This window comes from Cnephaeus nilssonii, assembly GCF_951640355.1.
Source record: "Cnephaeus nilssonii genome assembly, chromosome: 5".
In the NCBI taxonomy this organism is placed as follows: Eukaryota; Metazoa; Chordata; class Mammalia; order Chiroptera; family Vespertilionidae; genus Cnephaeus; species Cnephaeus nilssonii.
In genome coordinates, this window is record NC_137076.1 from 24,016,140 (window position 1) to 24,036,917 (window position 20,778).

Sequence of the window (20,778 nt, forward strand, 5' to 3'; positions counted from 1 at the left end):
GAGATTTTGGGTTGTTGTGTGTTCATTTTCATTTGTTTCCAGGAATTTTTTGATGTCTTTCTTGATCTCTTTGGTAACCCCTTCATTCTTTGATATGCTCTTTAGCCTCCATGTGTTTAAATGTTTTGGATATGTTTTCTGTAGTTGATTTCTAATTTCATTCTACTGTGATCTAAGAAGATGCTTGATATGATTTCAATCTTCCTGACATTCTAGAGACTTGTTTTGTGTCCTAATGTTGTCTATCTTTGTGAATGATCTGTGTGCACTTGAGAAGAATGTATATTCTGCTGCTTTGGGCTCAGATGTTCTATAAATATCAATTAAATCCATCTGATCCAGTGTGTCCTTTAGAGTCACTGTCTCCTTGTTAAGTTTTTGTCTGAAAGATCTATCCATTGTCGTCAGCGGGTTGTTGAAGTCTCGGACTATGATTGTATTGTTGTTTATCTCTCCGTTAAAGTTCTCTAGAAGTTATATAATGTATTTAGGTGCTCATATATTGGGTGCATATGTGTTTAGCAGGGTTATATCCCCTTGTTGGATTGATCCCTTTGTTGTCTCTAGTGATGGTCTTCATTTTAAAGTCTATTTTGTTGGGTATGAGTATTGATACTCCAGTTGTGTGTGTGTGTGTGTGTGTGTGTGTGTGTGTGTTTTCCATTTGCATGGAAAAATTGATTCCATCCCGTCACTCTCATCATGTGTGTGTCTTTTGTTTTGAGGTGGGTCTCTTGTAGACAGCATATAGTTGGGTAATATTTTTTATCCATTCAGCTACCCAGTGCTTTTAGATTGCAGCATTAAACTCATTTACATTTAGGGTTATTATTGGTAGGTAGTTATTGCCATTTTAATTCTGTATGCCTAGGTTTCTCTCTCTGTTTCTTTTCATTACAGCAGTCCCTTTAGCATTTATTCTTTTTTTAATTTAAATTCTTTATTGTTTAAAGTATTACATATATCTCCTTTTTGCCCCATTGACTTCTCCCCAGCTACTCCCACCCCCAGCACATGCCCTCACCCACTCCTTCCTCTGTCCATTGGTTATGCTTATATGCATGGATACAAGTCCTTTGGTTGACCTTTTATCCTGCCTTCCTCCCCTGCCTTCCCTCTGAGGTTTGATGGTCTGTTTGATGCTTCTATGTCTATGAATCTATTTTTATTGATCAGTTTGTGTTGTTTATTATATTCCACAATGAGTGAGGTAATATGATATTTATCTTTCTCCAACTGGCTTATTTCGCTTAGCATCATGCTCTCCAGGTCCATTCATTCTGATGCAAATGGTAAGAATTCTTTCTTTTTTTATAGCAGCATAGTATTCCATTGTATAGATGCACCACAGGTTTTTAATCCACTCATCTGCTGATGGACATTTAGGCTGTTTCTAACTCTTAGCTATTGTAAATTATTCTACTATGAACATAGAGGTGTATATATCCTTTTTGATTGGTGTTTCTGATTTCTTGGGATATGTTCATACAAGTGGGATTACTAGGTCAAATGGGAGTTCCATTTTTAAATATATATATATACTAGAGGCCAGGTGCACGAAATTTGTGCACTGTGGGGTGTTGTCCCTCAGCCTAGCCTGCACCCTCTCCAATCTGGGACCCCTCGGGGGACTGCTGGTTTAGGCCCGATCCCTGTGGGACATCCCTCTCATAATCTGAAACTGCTGGCTCCCAACTGCTTGCCTGCCTGATTGCCCCTAATCACTTCTGCTTGCCAGTCTGATCACCCCCTAACCGCTCCCCTGCCAACCTGATCAACGCACTGCGCCCCTGCTGGCCCGATTGTCCCCAGCTGCCCTTCCCTGCTGGCCCGATCGCCCCCAACTGCCCTCCCCTGCTGGCCCGATTGCCCCAACTGCCCTCCCCTGCTGGCCTGGTCTCCCCCAACTACCCTCCCCTGCTGGCATGGTTGCTCCTAACTGCCTTCTCCTGCTGGCCTGGTCGCCCCCAACTGCCCTCCCCTCCAGGCCTGGTTGTCCCTAACTGCCCTCCCCTGCAGGCCTGGTCATCCCCAACTGCCCTCCCTGCATGCCTGGTCGCCCCAACTGCCCTCCCCTGAAGACCTGGTCCCCCCAACTGCCCTTTCCTGCCAGCCTGGTTGCCCCTAACTGCCCTCCCCTGCCGGCCTGCTTGCCCCTAACTTCCCTCCCCTGAAGGCCTGGTTGCCCCTAACTGCCTTCCCCTGCTGGCCCGGTCACCCCTAACTGCCCTCCCCTGCTGGCTTGGTCACCCCTAACTGCCCTTCCCTGCTGACCTGATCACCCACAACTACCCTCCCCTGCCAGTCATCTTGTGGTGGCCATCTTAGACCACATGTGGACGGTGATCTTTGACAACATGGGGGCCACCATCTTGTGTGAGGGTCAATTTGCATATTACCTCTTTATTATATAAGATTTTATTGATTTTTAACAGAGAGGAAGGGAGAGGGATAGAGAGTTAGAAACATCAGATGAGAGAGAAACATCGATCAGCTGCCTCCTGCACACCCCTACTGGGGATGTGCCCATAACCAAGGTACATGGCCTTGACCAGAATTGAACCCGGGACCCTTTAGTCCGCAGGCCAACGCTCTATCCACTGAGCCAAACCGGTTAGGGCTAGGGAGTTCTATTTTTAATTTTTTGAGGAAACTCCATACTGTTTTCAACAGTGGCTGTACCAATCTGCATTCCTAGCAGCAGTGCACCAGGGTACCTTTTCTCCACATCCTTGCCAGCACTTGTCATTTTTTGAATTGTTGATGATAGCCATTCTGTGATGGTACCTCATTGTCGTTTTGATTTGCATCTCTCAGATGATTAGTGACTTTGAGCATGTTTTCATATGGCCTTCTGTATGTCCATTTTGGAAAGTGTCTATTTAAGTCCTTTGCCCCCTTAAGCATTTTCTGTAATGCTGGCTTGGTGGTGATGCACACCTTTAGGCTTTTTTTTTTTTGGTCTGGGAAGCTATTTATTTGACTGTCTATTTTGAATGATAGCCTTGCTGGATATAGTAATCTTGGTCTCAGATCCTTGCTTTCCATTACCTTGAGTACTTCATGCCATTCCCTTCTGGCCTGTGAGTTTCTGATGAGAAATCATGTGTCAGCCTTATGGGAACTCCTTTGTAGGTAACAGTTTGCTTTTCTCTTTAAGATTCTTTGTCTCTAATTTTTTGCATTTTTATTATGATGTGTCTGGGTGTGGGTCTGTTTGGGTTCTTCTTGCTTAGGGTTCTCTGTGCCTCCTGAACTTGTGTGACTTTTTCCTTTGCCAGGTTAGGGAAGTTTGCCATTATTTCTTCCAAAAAGTTCCCTATCCATTTCTTCCTTTCTGGCACACCTGCTATTCTATTATTGTTAATTTTCACATTGTTTCACAGCTCCGTTAAGCTATTTTCATGTTTTTAAATTGGTCTTTTCTCTGATTGAGTGGTATTTTCAATTCTGTCTTCTAATTCACTGATTTGATCCTCAGTTTTTCCTAATCTGCAGTGTATTCCTTCCAATGTTTGCTTTATTAGTGTTTTGTCATTCTTTATTTCAAACTGTTCTTTTTTTCATAGCTACTGTAACTTTTCATGCTGTTGAGCATCTTTAACATCATACTCTGAACTCTGTTACAGATAAATTTCTTATCTCTGCTTCACTTATCTTTTTCTGGAGAATTCTCTTGTTCTTTCATTTGGGGGTTGTTTCTTTTTCTCCTCATTTTTACTATCTGTTTGGGTTTGTGACTGTGCACTAGGTGGAATCTCTACGCCTGTCAAACTCAAATGCAGGACAGTGTCAAATACTGTTCTGACTAATTCAATGAGACAAAGACTCAAAGTCTGAGAAGTCCACCTCTACCTACACCAGTGATGGCGAACCTATGACACGCGTATCAGCACTGACATGCGTAGCCATTTCTGATGACAGGCGGCCGCTGAGGCGGCCGCATGCCGAGGATGAAACATTTGCTGCTCCTGAGGATGAAACATTTGCGAAATAATGACATTTTTTATGAAACATTTGCAAAATAATAAAACATTTTTCCTCAAAGTGACACACTACCCGAGTTATGCTCAGTTTTTTTGGCGAAGTTTGACACACCAAGCTCAAAAGGTTGCCCATCATTGACCTACACACTGATAGGATTCTGACTTCAATTGTCCCCCCAGGCAATGGTCCTGAGTTATGGCAAGAGTTTTTTTCAACAGGATGGGGCAGTTCCTTCTGCCTAGAGGCTAATTGTTATTTTTAATCTCCTAAGTGGCCTCAGGGCAAGGTGTTTTCCAATAGGGTGTGTCAACTGCCTTCTCCATAGGCAAGGCAAATGTCTATGTGGGATAGATGTCCTCTGCTGTGTGAGGGAATGACTCAGCCCAGGAAATTGGGGATGTCTGCCTTCTGAGCTCTACCCACGGAGTCTCCATTTCTGGCTTCTGCTCACACAGCTCCAGTTCATTCCACTCTCCCTCTGCCGGAGCACAAGGCGGGTGGCTGCACAGAATTTTTTGCATTGGACCTTTAAGAGGGTGGCTTAATTTTCAGCTGTCACTCCCTGGCAGACAACAACTCTGTTACATTTCACAGCCAGATGTTATGTGCGTACCCTTCTCAGTTGTGTTCTCTCAGGGGGGCCCAGCTTGGGGATTCAATCTCAGAAGAGCCCCTAGAGTAGCATCAAGTTTTTGGAGAAAATCACTAGTTTTATGTTTTCAGGTTGAAAATTTTTTAACATATTGGGATTTATCCACATTCGTTCTTCTTCCTCAAGATTGCTGTTGCTGTTCAGGGTGTTTTTTGGTCCCATATAAAATTTTTGTATATTTGTCCTAGTTATGTGAAATACACCATTGATAGCATGATAGGAATTGCATTTACTGGCTAATAAAATTATATAAGTTTCAATTGTACAATTGTATAATACATCACCTGTATATTTTATTGTGTGTTCCCCACCCAAAGTCTCCATCCATCACCATTTAATCCTCCCCTTTTCTACCTCCTCACAGCCCCGTCCCCTCTGCTACCCCATGCTGTTGTCTGAGTCTAAGAGTTTGTTTGTGTTGCTTAATCCCTCCCCCTTTTTTCATCCAGTCTCCCAACCTCCTGGCTCTCTGACAGCTGTTAGTGTGTTCTGTGTATCTATGAGTCACTGTAGACTTTGTTAGTTTCACTTCTTTACATTCCAAATAAAAATTAAATGTGATATTTGTGTTTTTCTTACTGGTTTACTTCACTCAGCATAATGCTCTCCAGGCACATCTATTCTGTCATGGAGGGTACGATTTCCTTCATTTTTATGGCTGAGTAATATTCATTTGAGTTGTACCATGGCTTTTTTATCCACTCACCTACTGAGGGGCACTTGAGCTTCCTCCAAATCAGGGCTGTTGTAAATAATGCTACAATGAAAGCAAGGGTGCATATTTTCTTTTGCATTAGTATTTTGAGTTTTTCAGATATATTTCCAGAAGTGATATTGCTGGGTCATTGTCAGGGCTGAACTGCAGACCCTGAATGACGGAAGAATGGATTTGTCCAACACAACATTTGCAGTGAAAGAAAGGGCTAAGGGAATACCCGGCTAAAGGAACCAGGCAGCCTTGATTGCCTGCCTTGTTAGGCTTTTATTGTAACAGCAGTTTGAGATAAAGTTTATCTTTCAGATAAAATCAGTAGGGTCAGTAATTTTGGAGGACACATGTGTTTGTAATGTCCTTTAAGTAAGGACACCCAAAGATTAAGTATAAGGATTCCATTAAACAGCCAGGGGTCTGCACGTGCACAGACTTGTTTGGAAAGATCAAGGAATAATTAGGGGCACAGCCTTCAGCACTCCCCTAAGTTGAAATTCTGATAAACAGGGCAGGCAGCCATCCACACACTTTCTTTTTGTTGGGATGTCCTCCTTACAAACAAGTCTTGTGTGCTCCCCAACAGGTCATGAGTCAGTTGTATTTTTAAATTTAGAGGAATCTCCATACTGACACTTGTCCTTTGTGCCTTTATTGATAATAGCCATTCTGACAGGTTTGAGGTGATTTTTCAGTGTGGTTTTAATTTCATTTTTCACATGTGTATTGGCTATCTGTATGTCCTCTTTGGGGAAGTATCTATTCAGGTCCTTTGCCCTTTTTTCTTTTTATATAAGCTGTTTCCTTTGCTGTTTTTTATTTCATGTTTTTAAATCCTCACCGGTAGATATGTTTTTTATTGACTTTAGAAGATAGCAAGGGGGCAGAGAGAAGTAGAGAAAAACATCTATTGGCCACCTCCCATTCACACCTCAGTTGGGAATCAAACAAAAACCTGGGGCATATGCCTTGATCAGGAACTGAACTCATGACCTCCTTTTTGTTGTTTTGTGTGTGTGTGTGTGTGTGTGTGTGTGTGTGTGTTTGATTGTATAAATTCTTTATAAACTTTGGGTAATAACCCCTTACCAAATGTTTCCTTGGTGAATATGTTCTGCATTTGGGTTGTTTGCCTTTTTATTTTGTTGATGATTTCCTTTTAGTTTGATGTAGTCCCATTTTTTATTTTTTATTTTGTTTCTCTTTCCCGGAGAGATATATTAGAAAAAGTATTGCTTGGAGAAATGTCCATGATTTTATTGCCAGTTTTTTCAGGTAGGATTTTTATGAGTTTGAGTCTTACATTTAAGTCTTTTATGTATTTTTAGTTTATTCTTATGTATGGTGTAAGAAGCTATTCTGGTTTCTTTTCTTTCTTTCTTTCTTTTTTTTTTTTTTTTGGCATTTTCCCAGCATCATTGATTGAATATATAATCTTTACTTTATTGTGTATTCTTGCCTCCTTTGTCAAATATTCCGTGACCATAAAGACATGGGTTTATTTCTGGGCTCTCTGTTTCATTCCACTGATTTATATGCTGTTTTTAGGCCAGGACCATGCTGTTTTGATTACTATAGCCTTGTAATATAGTTGGATATTAGGTAGTATGATTCATCCACATTTGTTCTTCTTCCTCAAGATTGCTGTTGCTATTCAGGGTGTTTTTTGGTTCCATATAAAATTTTTGTGTATTTTTTCTAGTTATATGAAACACATGATTGGTATCTTGATAGGAATTGCATTGAATCTATAGATTGCTTTGGGTAGTATGGACACTTTAATGATATTAATTTTTCATGTCAATAAACACTATATATACTTCCATTTATAGTTTAAATTCCAATTACATTGACATTTAATTTTATTTTGTGTTAGTTTCCGGTGTAGAACATAGTGTTTATTCAAGTTTTACAGAGTTTTCTCCCATATATTTTCAGTACTCACAAGACACCTTTTGTATTTTGGAATCATGTGCCACGTCAACATGAAAATATTGCAGATTTCAATAAAGGGCCTTGTACATGCCAAGTCTTAAATTATTCCTCAAGGTCCAGGCCCCAGTTAAAGTGTCACAATTCTGCCGGAAAGACTTCTTTTTGAGTGTGATCTGATGATTTCAATATACGTGTCTATGTGTCCTAAAAATCAGTATGAAGTAACTCTCAGGCTCATAAATAGAAGACTTCTGTAGAGGGCTAAGTTGCCCTGTCTTGCTCATGCCTGAACTCTAACTCTCATGTCCTATCTCCATGAAATGAGAGAGGCAAAAGTTCAAACTGAGTTACTAATAAATATTATAAAAACAAATGATCATTCATACTCCTCCATAAGAATATTTTCATCCATTCAGGTGTATCTAACTACTTCTAATAATCTGGAGTACTTCAGGACAATATGGTCAAGTACATTTTGTTCCAAGTTAAATATCCATACATTGCCTGGTCTCTCCTGTTTGGTGATTAGTATGGAAGAGAAAGCTACAAGGCCCTTATTGTATTCATAGTCATTAAAACTTTATGCAGACATGACAGTATGTTTCATGGACTGCTCCATCAAATGGTGGTTATAATGGAGATGACTTTTCTCATAAAATAGAAGTATTTTAATTTATTAAAATAGAAGTTGTTCAAGGTGCTTTTTACCCTGACATTTGAGAGCAATAAAGACTTGAAGTGATTACAGTAAAATCAAATCATTAAATCCCATGTGTTCTAGAGAAAGTGAGTGTAGCAAATTAATAATAGTCTTGTTTTTTTTGTGTTTTTTTTTTCAGAGAGGAACAGAGAGGGAAAGAGAGTTAAAAACATCTATGAGAGAGAAACATTGATCAGCTGCTTCCTGCACACCTCCTACTGGGGATGTGCCCGCAACCAAGGTACATGCCCTAGACCAGAATCGAACCTGGGACCTTTTAGTCTGCAGGCCGACGCTCTATCCACTGAGCCAAACCGGTCAGGGCTAATAATAGTCTTACAATCAAGTCATACACTGAATGTTGGGGACAAGGTGGCCTATGTGAACTTCTTGTGAATTATATATAAATCCCCAGTGCAGAATGTCTCACCCATTCTCCTCTATGCATATGTGGGATATTTTAGGACTCAGTGACCTTTGAGGATGTTAATGTGGAGTTCACCATGGAGGAGTGGGCTTTCCTGGATCCCACCCAGAAGAAACTCTACACAGATGTGATGCTGGAAACCTTCTGGAAGTTGGCATCAGCAGGTAGTTATGACAATTTCCTTTTTTAAAAAAATTATTTTAGAGAGGAAGGAGTTGGGAGAGAACAAGAGAAAAATCAATGATGAGAAAGAATCACTGATTGGCTACCTTCTCCTCGCCTCACACTGGGGATCTAGCCTGCAAACCAGTCCTACTGGGAATTGACCTGTGACCTCCCAGTTCATAGGTTGACAGGCAACCACAGAGTGACTCTGGCCTGCAACAACTTGTTACTTATTTAGTCAATTGGAAAACTAGTATTGCTTGCTTATTAATGCTGTTTCAGAAATTGAAATATGGAAAGGGAATACATTGGTAATTAAACTAGGAATGATCACAGCTCATTGTGTACTTAAAATCTAACCATTTTTTATATTCTTTAATAGTTTATAATGCTTTTTCTAGCATGTATTTTAGAAGAAAAATGTGAAGACTGTGACAGTGAAGATCAGTATGAAAATCATGGGATGAATCTTAGGTGAGTCACATTGACATGAGAAAGGATTAAGAGCATCTTTGTTTTTCCCCAAAATATGATTTTATATATTTATAGAGGCCCAATGTATGAAATTTGTGCATGGGGGTGGGGGGATTCCCTCAGCCTGACCTGTGCCCTTTCACAATTCGTGACCCCTTGGAGGATGTTTCACTGCTGGTATAGGCCCAAGCAGACCTATGTTGACAGTCAGACATCCGTCTTGCAATCCGAATCCCTTGTTCCTAACCACCCGCCTGCTCGCTCCTTACCACTTGCCACGCTGCTCCTTAGTGCTGCCATGAAGTGGGAGAAGCTCTAGCCACAGCTGCTGCTCTCGCAAGCCATGAACCTGGCTTCAGCCTGAGCAGCACTCCAGCGGTAGGAGCACACTGATCACCAGGGGGCAGCTCCTGCATTGAGTGTCTACCCCCTGGTGGTCACTGCACATCATAGCAAATGGTTGAGCAGCCTTACCATATCATTAGCATATTATGCTTTGATTGGTTGAATGGCAGACCGGACAACCAGACACTTAACATAGTAGGCTTTTATTATATAGGATATTTCCCTTTTTGTTTTTTATTTCAGAGAGCTATGGAGAGGAAGAAAGAGAGAGAAACATCAATGATGAGAGATAATTATTGACAGCTGCCTCCTGAATGCCCCACACTCAAAATCCAGTCCAGAACCTGGGCATATGTTCTGACTGGGAATTGAACTGTGACCTCCTAGTTCAGAGGTCGGCTCTCAATCAATGAGCCTCGCTGGTGGTGGGCAAATATGTTTTTATTGATTTTAGTGTGTAGAGGTGAGAGGGAGAGATAGAAAAATTGATTGGCTGCCTCTTGCATGCCTGTACTGGAGTTAATAAGTCTGAATTCTTGCAATGTTGCCTTTCGGGGAATTGAACCCGCTACCCCCTGGTGTGTGGGTCCATGTTGAACCACTGAGCCACATGGGCCCATTCCACAACATAATATTAAAAACAGGTAATCCAATTATATTGGCCCAGTTTTAAATTTGATTCTTTGAATAATCTCATCAAAATGTTTTTTCTTAAATATGAGATAGATGTTTAGTGTATAAAAAATAATTACACTTGGAAACAATATACAGAAGTATGATTAATGACTAAGTGTTTTCTTAATATCCATAATGCAACCTATTTCAGAGATTTTAGGATATGCATTTTTAAAAATTGGAATGTACAGACCTAACCAGTTTGGCTCAGTGGATAGAGCATCGGCCTGTAGACTCAAGGGTCCCAGGTTCGATTCCAGTCAAGGGCATGTACCTTGGTTGCGGGCACATCCCCAGTAGGGGGTGTGCAGGAGGCATCTGATTGATGTTTCTCTCTCATCGATGTTTCTAACTCTCCCTTTCCCTTCCTCTCTGTAAAAAAGCAATAAAATATATTAAAAATAAATAAATAAAAATTGGAATGTACAGAAACTTGACCCTTTCTCTGAAAATGGTAAAAATGTCATTGTCATATTATTAATCAATATTAAATAGTTAACAGAGTATTAATAATATGCTTCTAATTTATACAGCAGTGATATGGTAGAGAGACTCTGTACAAGGAAGGATGATGGTCAATGCAGAGAAAACCTCAGCCAGATTCCAAATCATAATGAAAAGAAAAAAACTCCTACTGAAAAGAAACAATCTAAATCCAGGTTGTGTAGGCAAATCTTCATGCGTTACTTATCCTTAAATAGCCACCTGAGTTCTCACATTGGACCCAAACTATACCTGTGTCAGGAATATGAAGAAAGCCCTTATAAATGTAAGGAACCTGAGAAAGCTTTAAAGCTTCACCAACATATTCAAAAACATGAAGGCAGCCCCAGTGGGAAAGCTTTCCACTATTCAACTTCCCTTAGAAATCATGAAAGGACGCATATTCCTGGGAAACCGTATGAGTGTGAGCAATGTGGGAAAGGCTTTAGTCGTCTCATTTCCTTTAAACGTCACAAAAGCACTCATAGTGGAGAGAAACCATATCAAAGTAAGCAATGTGGCAAAGCTTTCAGTTCTCCCAAGTACTCTGGAGAAAATGAAAGAACACACACTGGAGAAAAGCCCTATCAATGTAAGAAATCTGGTAAAGCTCTCAGTTCCACTTCTCTTAGAAATGGTGAAAGAACACATACTGGCAAGAAACATGAATGTAAGCAATGTGGGAAGGTCTTCAATTGGCTCAGCTCTCTTAGAAAACATAAAAGAAGTCATGACGAAAAGAAGCCTCATGAATGTAAGGAATGTGGTAAAACATTTCTTCGTCGCTACTCTCTTAGAGATCATGAAAGGACCCATACTGGGCAAAAACCTTATGAATGTAAGCATTGTGGCAAAGGTTTCTATTCTCTACCTGCCGTCCAACGCCATGAAATAACTCATACCGGGGTAAAATGCTATAAATGTAAGCATTGTGGTAAAGGTTTCTATTATCATACTTCTCTCCAAGATCATGAAAGAACTCATACTGGGGAAAAACCCTATGAATGTAAGCTTTGTGGTAAAGTTTTCTCTTATTCAACTTCCCTCCAATATCATAAAAGAACTCATACTGGGGAAAAGCCCTATGAATGTAAGCAATGTGGGAAAGCCTTCAGTTCCAGCAGCTCTCTTGCAAATCATAAAAGAAGTCACGATGAAAAGAAGTCTCATGAATGTAAGGAATGTGGTAAAACATTCCATCATCACTATTCCCTTAGAAATCATGAAAATACTCATACTGGGACAAAACCCTATGAATGTAAGCAATGTGGGAAAGTCTTCAGTTGGCTTAGCTCTCTTGGAAAACATAAAAGAAGTCATGATGGAAAGAAGCCTCATGAATGTAAGAAATGTGGTAAAACATTCCCTGATCAATATCACTTCCGAATTCATGAAAGTATTCATACTGGGGAAAAACCTTATGAATGTAGCCATTGTGGTAAAGCTTTCTCTTATCCAACTTCCCTTCAGCGTCATGAAAGAACTCATAATAAGGAAAAAATCCTATGAATGTAAGTAATGGGAGAAAGCCTTTATTCATCCCAGTTCCCTTCAAATCCACAAAAACACTCATTGTGGAGAGAAATCATAATGAATAAAAGAACTCACACTAAGAATAAGCCCTATTATGTAAAGATTGTAGAAAAGCCTTTGACCGTCCTAATTCTTTTTTTTTTTTTTTTTAATATATATCCTCACCTAAGGATATTTTTCCATTGAGAGAGTGGAAATCAGAGAGAAGGATAGACAGCATTATTGATGTGAGAGAAACACATCAATTGTTTGCCTCCTGCATGCTCCCAGACATGAAAACACACACAGTGGAGAAAAGCTCTAAGAATGTAAAGAATTTGGTAAAACTTCCCATTTCTCCAAGTCTCTTAGAACACATGGAAGAACACATACTGGGAAAAATTGTCATAGTGGAGAGAAACCATATCAATTTAAGGACTGTGGTAAAGCCTTCAGCTTCCCAACTGGTTTTTACAGACATGTGAAAACAAAATCTATTGATAAACACTGTTGATGTAAAGAATAGCGAAGAGCCTTCATTTATTGCTCAGCTGTGCCATCATGTATGATTATCCATATTGGGGATGGAACCTAGAAACGTAAACGTGTTAGAAAGCATTCATTTCTTCCAGTTTATTGAAAGGATGAAAGAACTCACTGAACAGAAGCCCTGTCATGTAAAAATGGTAGAATAGCCTTTGGCCATCCTAGTTCTTTACAAAATCATGAAGGGACTCACACCCAAGAATAAGTGTATGAACATAAGGAATGTGGGAGAGCCTTTCTTGGACATGTGAGAATGCACCTGGAGAAATAGCGTATACATACAGAGAAGGAGGGAAAACCTTCAGCTGTCCCTTTTCCTTGGAAAGGTCATGAAAAAACAAAGTGGATAGTTGTATTGAATGTAAAAAGGTAGGAAAAACTTCATCTTTCCTAATATCCCTACAATACCATGTGAGAATGTACGCTGTATAATTGACAACTAAAAAAAAAAAACTTTAAAATTTAACAAATACTTTCAGAGTAGCTTGAAAACTGCACTGGTAGGAAATCTTGTTAGTGTAATTAACTGGTACATGTAAGCCTGTTGCAAATTAAGTCATATACTCCCCAAAACTCATAGCATTAAAGAAGTTCTATAAACTTTTGACATATTTGGTCATTATTAGTACTCATTCTTATTTTTGTTCGTTTCTTTAAATTGATGCTTTAGAGTGAGGAAGGCAGAGAGAAGTAGAGGGAAACATCAATGTGAGAGAGAAACATTGATGGGTTGTCTTGCCATGTTCCCTGACAGGTATTGAATCAATAGGCCCTACACACATACATATATATTCTTTTTAATTTTTCAATAGCACTTGAAATTCACTATTTCAGTCAATAAGTATTGTCATATATTCATACATACTTACTGTTCACTGTAGAGTACACCTGTGTGTTGTTTTCATGTGTGTGTGTGTGTTGCTTTTGGCTGGGAATTGTGTTATGGAGTTGACATTAAGAAGAGAATATTTTAGTTTGTTTTTCTCAATCTTTGCCCTGCCAGCCAAGACTTTCCTCAAAACAGCCAACCACTGCTTCATTTCCCTTGATGTCAGGTGTAAGTAAGCTTACAGTTGTTCAGAATTCAACATTTAAAATCTAACGTAAGTTGGCTTTTCCTGCAAACCCATAGGTGTCCACCAGGCAACAATATAGACTGTCATGGTTGAGACTGTTTTCAGAAGCGTACACACTGTTCTCTAGATTGCATTTGCATGAGGTCTAATTTGACTAGTAATCATCTTGTCCTGTTGATACTACTACTGTCTGTGATTCAGATCCCACTGTGACAGCTGCAATGGTGCAGTGCCAAGGAGCCCCATGACAGTTTGTTCTTGTACCACCCTCTGCAGTGAGGGCTCTGAGCCAGTCCTTCCATGTGAGAATCGGCACTTTCCTCATTTCAGGCAGACTCTGATGTGTGCTTTCACTCAGAACTGAGCCTAATATCTCAAGGTTTTCAGTTATCTTTGGTTGTATGTGATTAAAGTTATGTGCATTTTTCCCTAATAAATGCATCTATACTTTTTTTTTAAATATTTTTTTTATTGATTTCAGAGAGCAAGGGAGAGGGAGAGAGAGATAGAAATATCAATGATGAGAATCATTGATCAGCTGCCTCCCACACACCCTCACTGGGAATCAAGTCTGGAACACAGGCATGTACCCTTGACCAGAATCAACCCAGGATCCTTCAGTTCACAGGCTTACGCTCTATCCACCGAGCCAAACCATCTAGGACAATGCTTCCGCAATTTTTAATGAAATATTAACTGTTTCCCAAACATTTATGCTAAGACATCTTATGGTGTTTCCTAAGGATGTATTTTAATTATCCCATAGTAATTATGTATTTTCAGATCAATTTGTCATTTTGTTCCATTTAATCATTATACATTCTGAGTCACAAGTATCATGTGTGTACAAATTCCAACATGGTTTCCTCAGGGAAAACATATTTTTTTCTTATGTGTATACTTACAGTGCTTAGCACAGACTAGTTTCTTATTTGTTCAAAGTATTAAAGCTTTAGTCATGTATTTTTTAGTCCCCTACAACCAAAAACCAACACATTCACATCTGTAGTAAAAGAGAAATGAGATGGAATGAATTGAAATAATAAGCATGATCAAAAACCATAAATGCCTGAGATGTAACAGTAGCAGCAGCCTTCAAAGAATTTTTTGTTATATTGTGCCTTGTGATAGACAATTTGATTTCCATTCAAGGAAGCAATACATTTTTCTGCATTGAATTCTGGGTGGAAATGAACTTCATTCTATCTTGCATAATAAAAATCATTTTTCTTCAGAAAGCAGAAAAATTAATGCTAAACCAAAATTGTAAGAAGCCCAAATCATAGTCGTGAGAAAAGCAATATTTGTTATTTTTATTCCTTTAAAACCTTTTCTTCTTGATCACATGTGCAGATATGAATGCCTTTGCTTTTGTGTTGATTCATTGTGGTCATGGTGTAGCTCTGTGTGATGATGGACGTGTGACATTTTCTTTTCAACAGGGAGTACAAGGCCAGCAACCAGTTGTCAAATAGTGTTTGCCTTTCTTGTTACCTAAATACTAAAATATTTACTTTGCTGTATTGAGCACATTTCCAAAAAGTACCTCAGTTAAGTATATATATTACGTATATCTTAATATAAAAGCACATACTTCTTAACAAGATATGTAACTTGTTAACTCCTTTATGAGTCAACTGAGGTTTATAAATTTAGGAATATTGTCAAAGAACACAAACCTAGCAAGAAAACAAAGTTAGGGTCTCTCTTTCAAGAAGCTGTTCTTGCTGACAGAATTTCACTTTCCCCCCCCCCCCACCTTTTAAAAAAAGGTGATTTGAGAGACTGAAAGAGAGAAACATCTATCTGTTTATGTAATCACTAGAGACCCGGTGCATGAAATTCGTGCACAGGGGGTTGGGGAGTGTGTCCCTCAGCCCAGCCTGCATGCTCTCCAATCTGGGATCCCTCTCACAATCCAGGACTGTTGGCTCCCAACTGCTCGCCTGCCTGCCTTCCTGATTGCCCCTAACCGCTTCTGCCTGCCAGCCTGATCACCCTCTAACTACTCCTCTGCCAGCCTGATTACCCCTAACTGCCCTCCCCTGCAGGCCTGGTCACCTCAACTGCTCTCCCCTGCAGGCCTGGGTCCTCCCCAACTGCCCTTCCCTGCAGGCCTGGTTGCCCCCAACTTCCCTCCTCTGCCAGCCTGGTCACCCCTAACTGCCCTCCCTTGCAGGCCTGGTCCCTCCCCTGCTGGCCATCTTGTGTCCACCTGGGGGCAGCCATCTTTAACCACATGCGGCAGCCATCTTTTCTGTTGGAGTGATGGTCAATTTGCATATTACGCTTATTAGATAGGATTGGCTGCTTCTAGTGTATGACCTGTGAATGAACCCACAAGCCTGGCATATTGGGCCAACTCTTCAATCAACTGAGTTACCTGGCCAATGTGAAAGTATGATCATGATGATAATGTCAATGTTCTGTATGTGCCAGGCAATTTACATGGAAAACATGCCCAATTTAGCATACCTGTCCAAGTCATGATATACAGGCATGAAAGAAAAATTTTCTTGTATTGTTGGTGCTTATGTTTTTGTGGGAAAGGAGATGATGGTTAAATAAAGCTTTGCTGTCTTAGAAAATGAAGTTGTTGCCAGGTGAGTGTGGCTCTGTAGTTGAGCATCAGCCCATAAACCAGGAGGTCATGGTTTGATTGATGGACAGGGCACATGCCCAGGTTGGGGGCTCAATCCCCAGTGAGCTGTGTGCTGGAGGCACCTGATGTATGTTCATTCTCATTGATGTTTCTGTCTCACTGTCCATCTAGAAACACAAAAAAAGAGATACTTTTAAAAGAAAAGAAAATAAGTTGAAAGTAAGCGCAAACACTGACAGGTGAGATAATTGTTAACTGGGATGGATTATATATCTTCATTATGGAGGGTAGGGGCCTCAGTAAATGGGAGTGTCATCATTGATCATCTTTCCTCCCATGTAATACTTCTTAAAGTCTTGTGGATCTGCTAGAGTGTGGATTTAAACAATGGACAAACATCCCCAAAGTTCTGCCTTCCTGGGATTCACAGCAATGGGTTTCCAGAAAGCTGTAGACGTGGTTCTAAGTTTCAGAGCATGTGCTACTTGATTAAGAATATGGACATGGGTATGTGACATGAGGGACTTCTCACTGCTTTAGGCCATGGTGTTTCTATTTAAAACCAATGGAAATAATTTGAAAGTCACTTCTGAAATGGCATATCATTTTGCCGCTATTCAAACGGAGTGACACTATTTGTGTGTGTACCTTTTGAAACTTTTGAGTTCCTCCCAGTTGAAGAAAGTTCTGGTCATCTGCACAGTTGTACCTGTCATGGGTTTTCTGTAAGTAGAGTGATTCCTGTGCAAGTTCAAGGTGGTTTTCTGGTTAAAACACCAGGAATCCATTGATGTTTAGAGGACAATGTTCTCTGGAAAAATTGAGGTGAACTGCAGACAGAGTATCAGCAAAGCAGGTACATTTGATATCATGGAAGTGGGACACTTTCTGTGCCTTTGATAACAAGAGTAGCCTGGGGTTTTTGTTTCAGCAGAAGGTACCAAGCCGTCCTGCTCATTTTTGCTGTTTTCAGGGATCGTTTCCATGTTTACACTTCCAGGAGATGTTATGAAACATGGGGTGGGGGGGGGCGGGGGGAGAAAGGTGTTGCTTTTATTTCTTTGAAGAACCAAGGATGTCCAGACTTGGTCCCTCTTCTCCTTTCAGTGTTTTCTTAGCGGTGTAGATATTTTGTGATTTTGCTAGGAGCCTAGCACGTGAATTCACATGGCCCTGCCCACCCACCTGCAGCCCTGCCTGGACACCCAAACCTGTCCACACAGAGCTGCAGCATGCCTGGCCCAGCCCCCATACCTTCTGGCCACTTCAAGCCCTGCCCTGGGTCCCTCCAGTAGCCTCAGGCTAGTCCCGCCTTCTCTGGGCGCCTCCCTGCTTCCGTCCCATCTCCAGAGCAATGCAGCAGCTCCGCACCTTCATGGCACTGGAGAAGAGCGTGGAAGCCTCCTGCCTGCTGCGCTGTGCTTCTTCCCCTGGCAGGTGGGCCATGGGGCACTCAGAGTGTGAGCAGTGGTTGGCGAAGGACTGGTGAGGGGGAGGCGTTATGGGCTCTCACCCCTGCCCTCCCTGGCACGTGATGGTCCTGCCTCCTCCGGGCGCCTCCCCACTCCCGCCCCGTCTCCGGAGCAACGCCCCAGCTAATATACTAATGACCTGGTCATTACCCGTTATGGTGTCCTGACCATTAGCATATAGCTGTTTATTAGTATAGATAATCATTGGTATCTCCTATGACCCCCTCCTCCCATCATTCCTCCCACCATGCAAATGAAGAAAGGCAAGCAAAAATCCTGTCCCAATTTACATAACTCATAATAGTAGAATCTCCATTTTGAAGTCCTGATGTGTGCCGTATTGTCCAAAGTCAAAAACTTGAACTCAGAAGAATGCTGCTAGACTTGTATAATTTTGTACCATTGCAAACGCAGTGTCAAAGTTTCTAAATAGGACTTTAAAGACAACATGGTGATTCACTGCATGACATTGCAGAAAAGGTCCAGGGTTGGAGGACTGTGTTCCTTTGTGTTGATGAAGTGTTTTCCGTCTTGATGGTGGTGTAACTGCATTCGTGAAAACTCATAACTGCTCTTGAAACAGTATGTGCAAATATTAAAAACAATATGAAACAACAAAAATGGTAAGCTTGTTCTACATGTGTAACACTTCCTTCCACCACCTTGGCGTTCTTCTGATGAAGAACTGAGAGGTCTGGAGAAGAACACAGGCCACAACAGGACGTTCTTGATACTGAGTTTGACTTTAGGAAACACCCTTTCAGGCAACCTCTGCCCTCATTCACACACCTGCTGAGACAGGGATAGGGCTCCTGGTCCCCACCTTTGAGGTGACACCAGGGTTCTCGAGTCCTGTTCAGGAAATGCTATGATCTGAAATGGGGAATCTAACTGGTCTGCACAAGGGAGGTCAGCCTGGGAATGTCCTAACCTAATCCTTGGGCATCAGCCTCATGTCTTCCCAGGGCAGGTCTCCACAGGCCTCAAGACTCTTCCAATCCTTACATTTCCCATCTCAAGCCAACTCTGTGCCTGCTCTCTGGGAAACGTTTAAATGCAACACTTATATCACTTTGTCAATTTTCTGCTATGGGATCAGTTAGGTGGAAATAGCCAAATCTAATGTAAAAATAAACACAGGTGGTCCCTTTAGTTTAATATTCATCCTTTTTCCTAAGTGGAAAGAATCAGAGTTGGCAAAATGTAGCCCCAGTGACTGAGGTGAAGCAGGGACAGACCCCAGAGCCCATGTCATGAAGAACACGCCCCTGAAACCATAACCCCCCTGTGCCAGGAAGCACATTTCACAACAGTCTCCAATCCTCCAGCAATGTCAAAGGGGATGCCCTGCCTTTTCCTAGCCTCTAGGAGTCCCCCAGGAGCCTACCGGTCCCTAAAGAGCCTTCCCCGAGTCCTGTGCACACTCCCCTGTGTTTTCACAAGTGCATGTGCTGACCACACTGGGCCTTCACAGCGCAGCCCACCCACCGAAGTTGGTGCCTTCTGTGGAATAACACTACAGGATTCCATCTCCTTGGCTGGTGGCAAATGACATCTCAGCACCCCTGGGGTCACTCTCACCTCACTTGTCTCCCAGAATGCAGTGCAGCACCACACCTCACTAAGGGGCTCAAAATGCTAGTGATTTCCCCTTCCCTGGAGTGCACAGGTGAGGGAGGTGGTGCCCTGTCCCCTTGTTGGAGCCACGCCCCCTGTACTTGAAGAGTCAGAAATGAGCCACACCTCCTCCCATAATCTTGCAACAGCTTCCACTCTTTTCTTGGGTCACCAAGGTGACCTGTCTGTGGTTCAAGGTCCCTAGGCTGCCCCCCTTTTTAAGAAACATTTAGTGAACAGAAACAGATCATCAAATTAATGAGTTATGGTTGAAAGGACACCATCAACACTATTTGGAACCCAGTGTGGTACTCCTGGGTATATGCTATTTTGCCATGGTATGAAAAACAAGATAGCAATTACTTAAAAATTCCAAACTGATGAGCAGTTCTAATTCTCAGACTAGAAGTAGAATAGAAGGCTGGGACATACACAGATTGCAGGTGACGCTCTGTCCACCGAGCCAAACCAGCTCAGGCACAATCTAATTATTCAAAATGAAATAAATCTAAATATCCTAAAGTATCTGTGTATCCATTTTGCCAAAGAAGATATGCAAATGGTCAAGAGCATATGAAGAAATGCTGGACATCATTCGTCACCAAGGAAATAGAAATCAAAACAGTGAGACATCCCTTTCCATTTTAACACGTTGCACAATTTAGAAAATTGCTGTCACCCCAGTGGAAAATGGTCAGAGGTTTCCTACGCCCAGGCCTTTTCACCTCCAGTCTCCACACTCTCTGTCATTCCTGCTCTACCCATCAGATTCTTCTCCTTCACACAAAACATCATACCCCTAAGACTTCTGATTCTGAATCTACTTTGGACCCAGCAGACCACCGACCTTCACCCCCTTACACATCCCCTCCATCACCTACAGTAGATTCCTGTGGGGAATCTCCGAAAGGTCAGGGGGACCTTACCAGAGGCAGCATTCCCTGCCTTGACTTTTCCAGACAAGTGTAATCCTCTAGATGTTTTAATGGAATCTATGCTTAACCTTTAGGTGTCCTTGCTTAAAGGTCACTGTAGACACATGTGTCCTCCCAAGATTACTTACCCTCCTGACTATCTAAAAGATAAACTTTATGTCATATTGCTGTTACAATAAAAGCCTGAAGAGGCAGGCGGTCTAGGCTGTCTGGTTCCTGTAGCCAGGCAGTCCTTAGTCCTCCCTTTCACAGCAATCCTGTGTCACAGTAATCATACCTCTGTCACTCTGGGTCTGCTAGTCAGCCCCGGCAGATTCCCAGAAACCCAGACCCTCCTAACCAACAACCAATTTTCCCCTGGCCCCCGAGATCCCAAATCCCAAGAACAAAAACACCCTTTTCCCACCTAACACAGGCTCTCAGGCCACCCAAAGATCACCCTCCTCACAGCTTCTTCTAGTCCCAT

At 41.5% G+C, this 20,778-nt stretch overlaps 1 protein-coding gene across 1 annotated transcript in view; it reads left to right on the forward strand.

The window, feature by feature from the left end:
* Positions 1–20,778, forward strand: part of LOC307100248 (uncharacterized protein) — a gene marked incomplete at its 3' end in the record, with an annotated part of 127,214 nt that overhangs the window by 76,539 nt on the left and 29,897 nt on the right. The window contains exons 6-8 of the mRNA XM_079772636.1: positions 8,448–8,574; positions 8,977–9,049; positions 10,603–11,990. Of these exons, the coding sequence (XP_079628762.1) occupies positions 8,448–8,574; positions 8,977–9,049; positions 10,603–11,990 (1,588 nt within the window). The remainder of the gene's footprint in view (positions 1–8,447; positions 8,575–8,976; positions 9,050–10,602; positions 11,991–20,778) is intronic.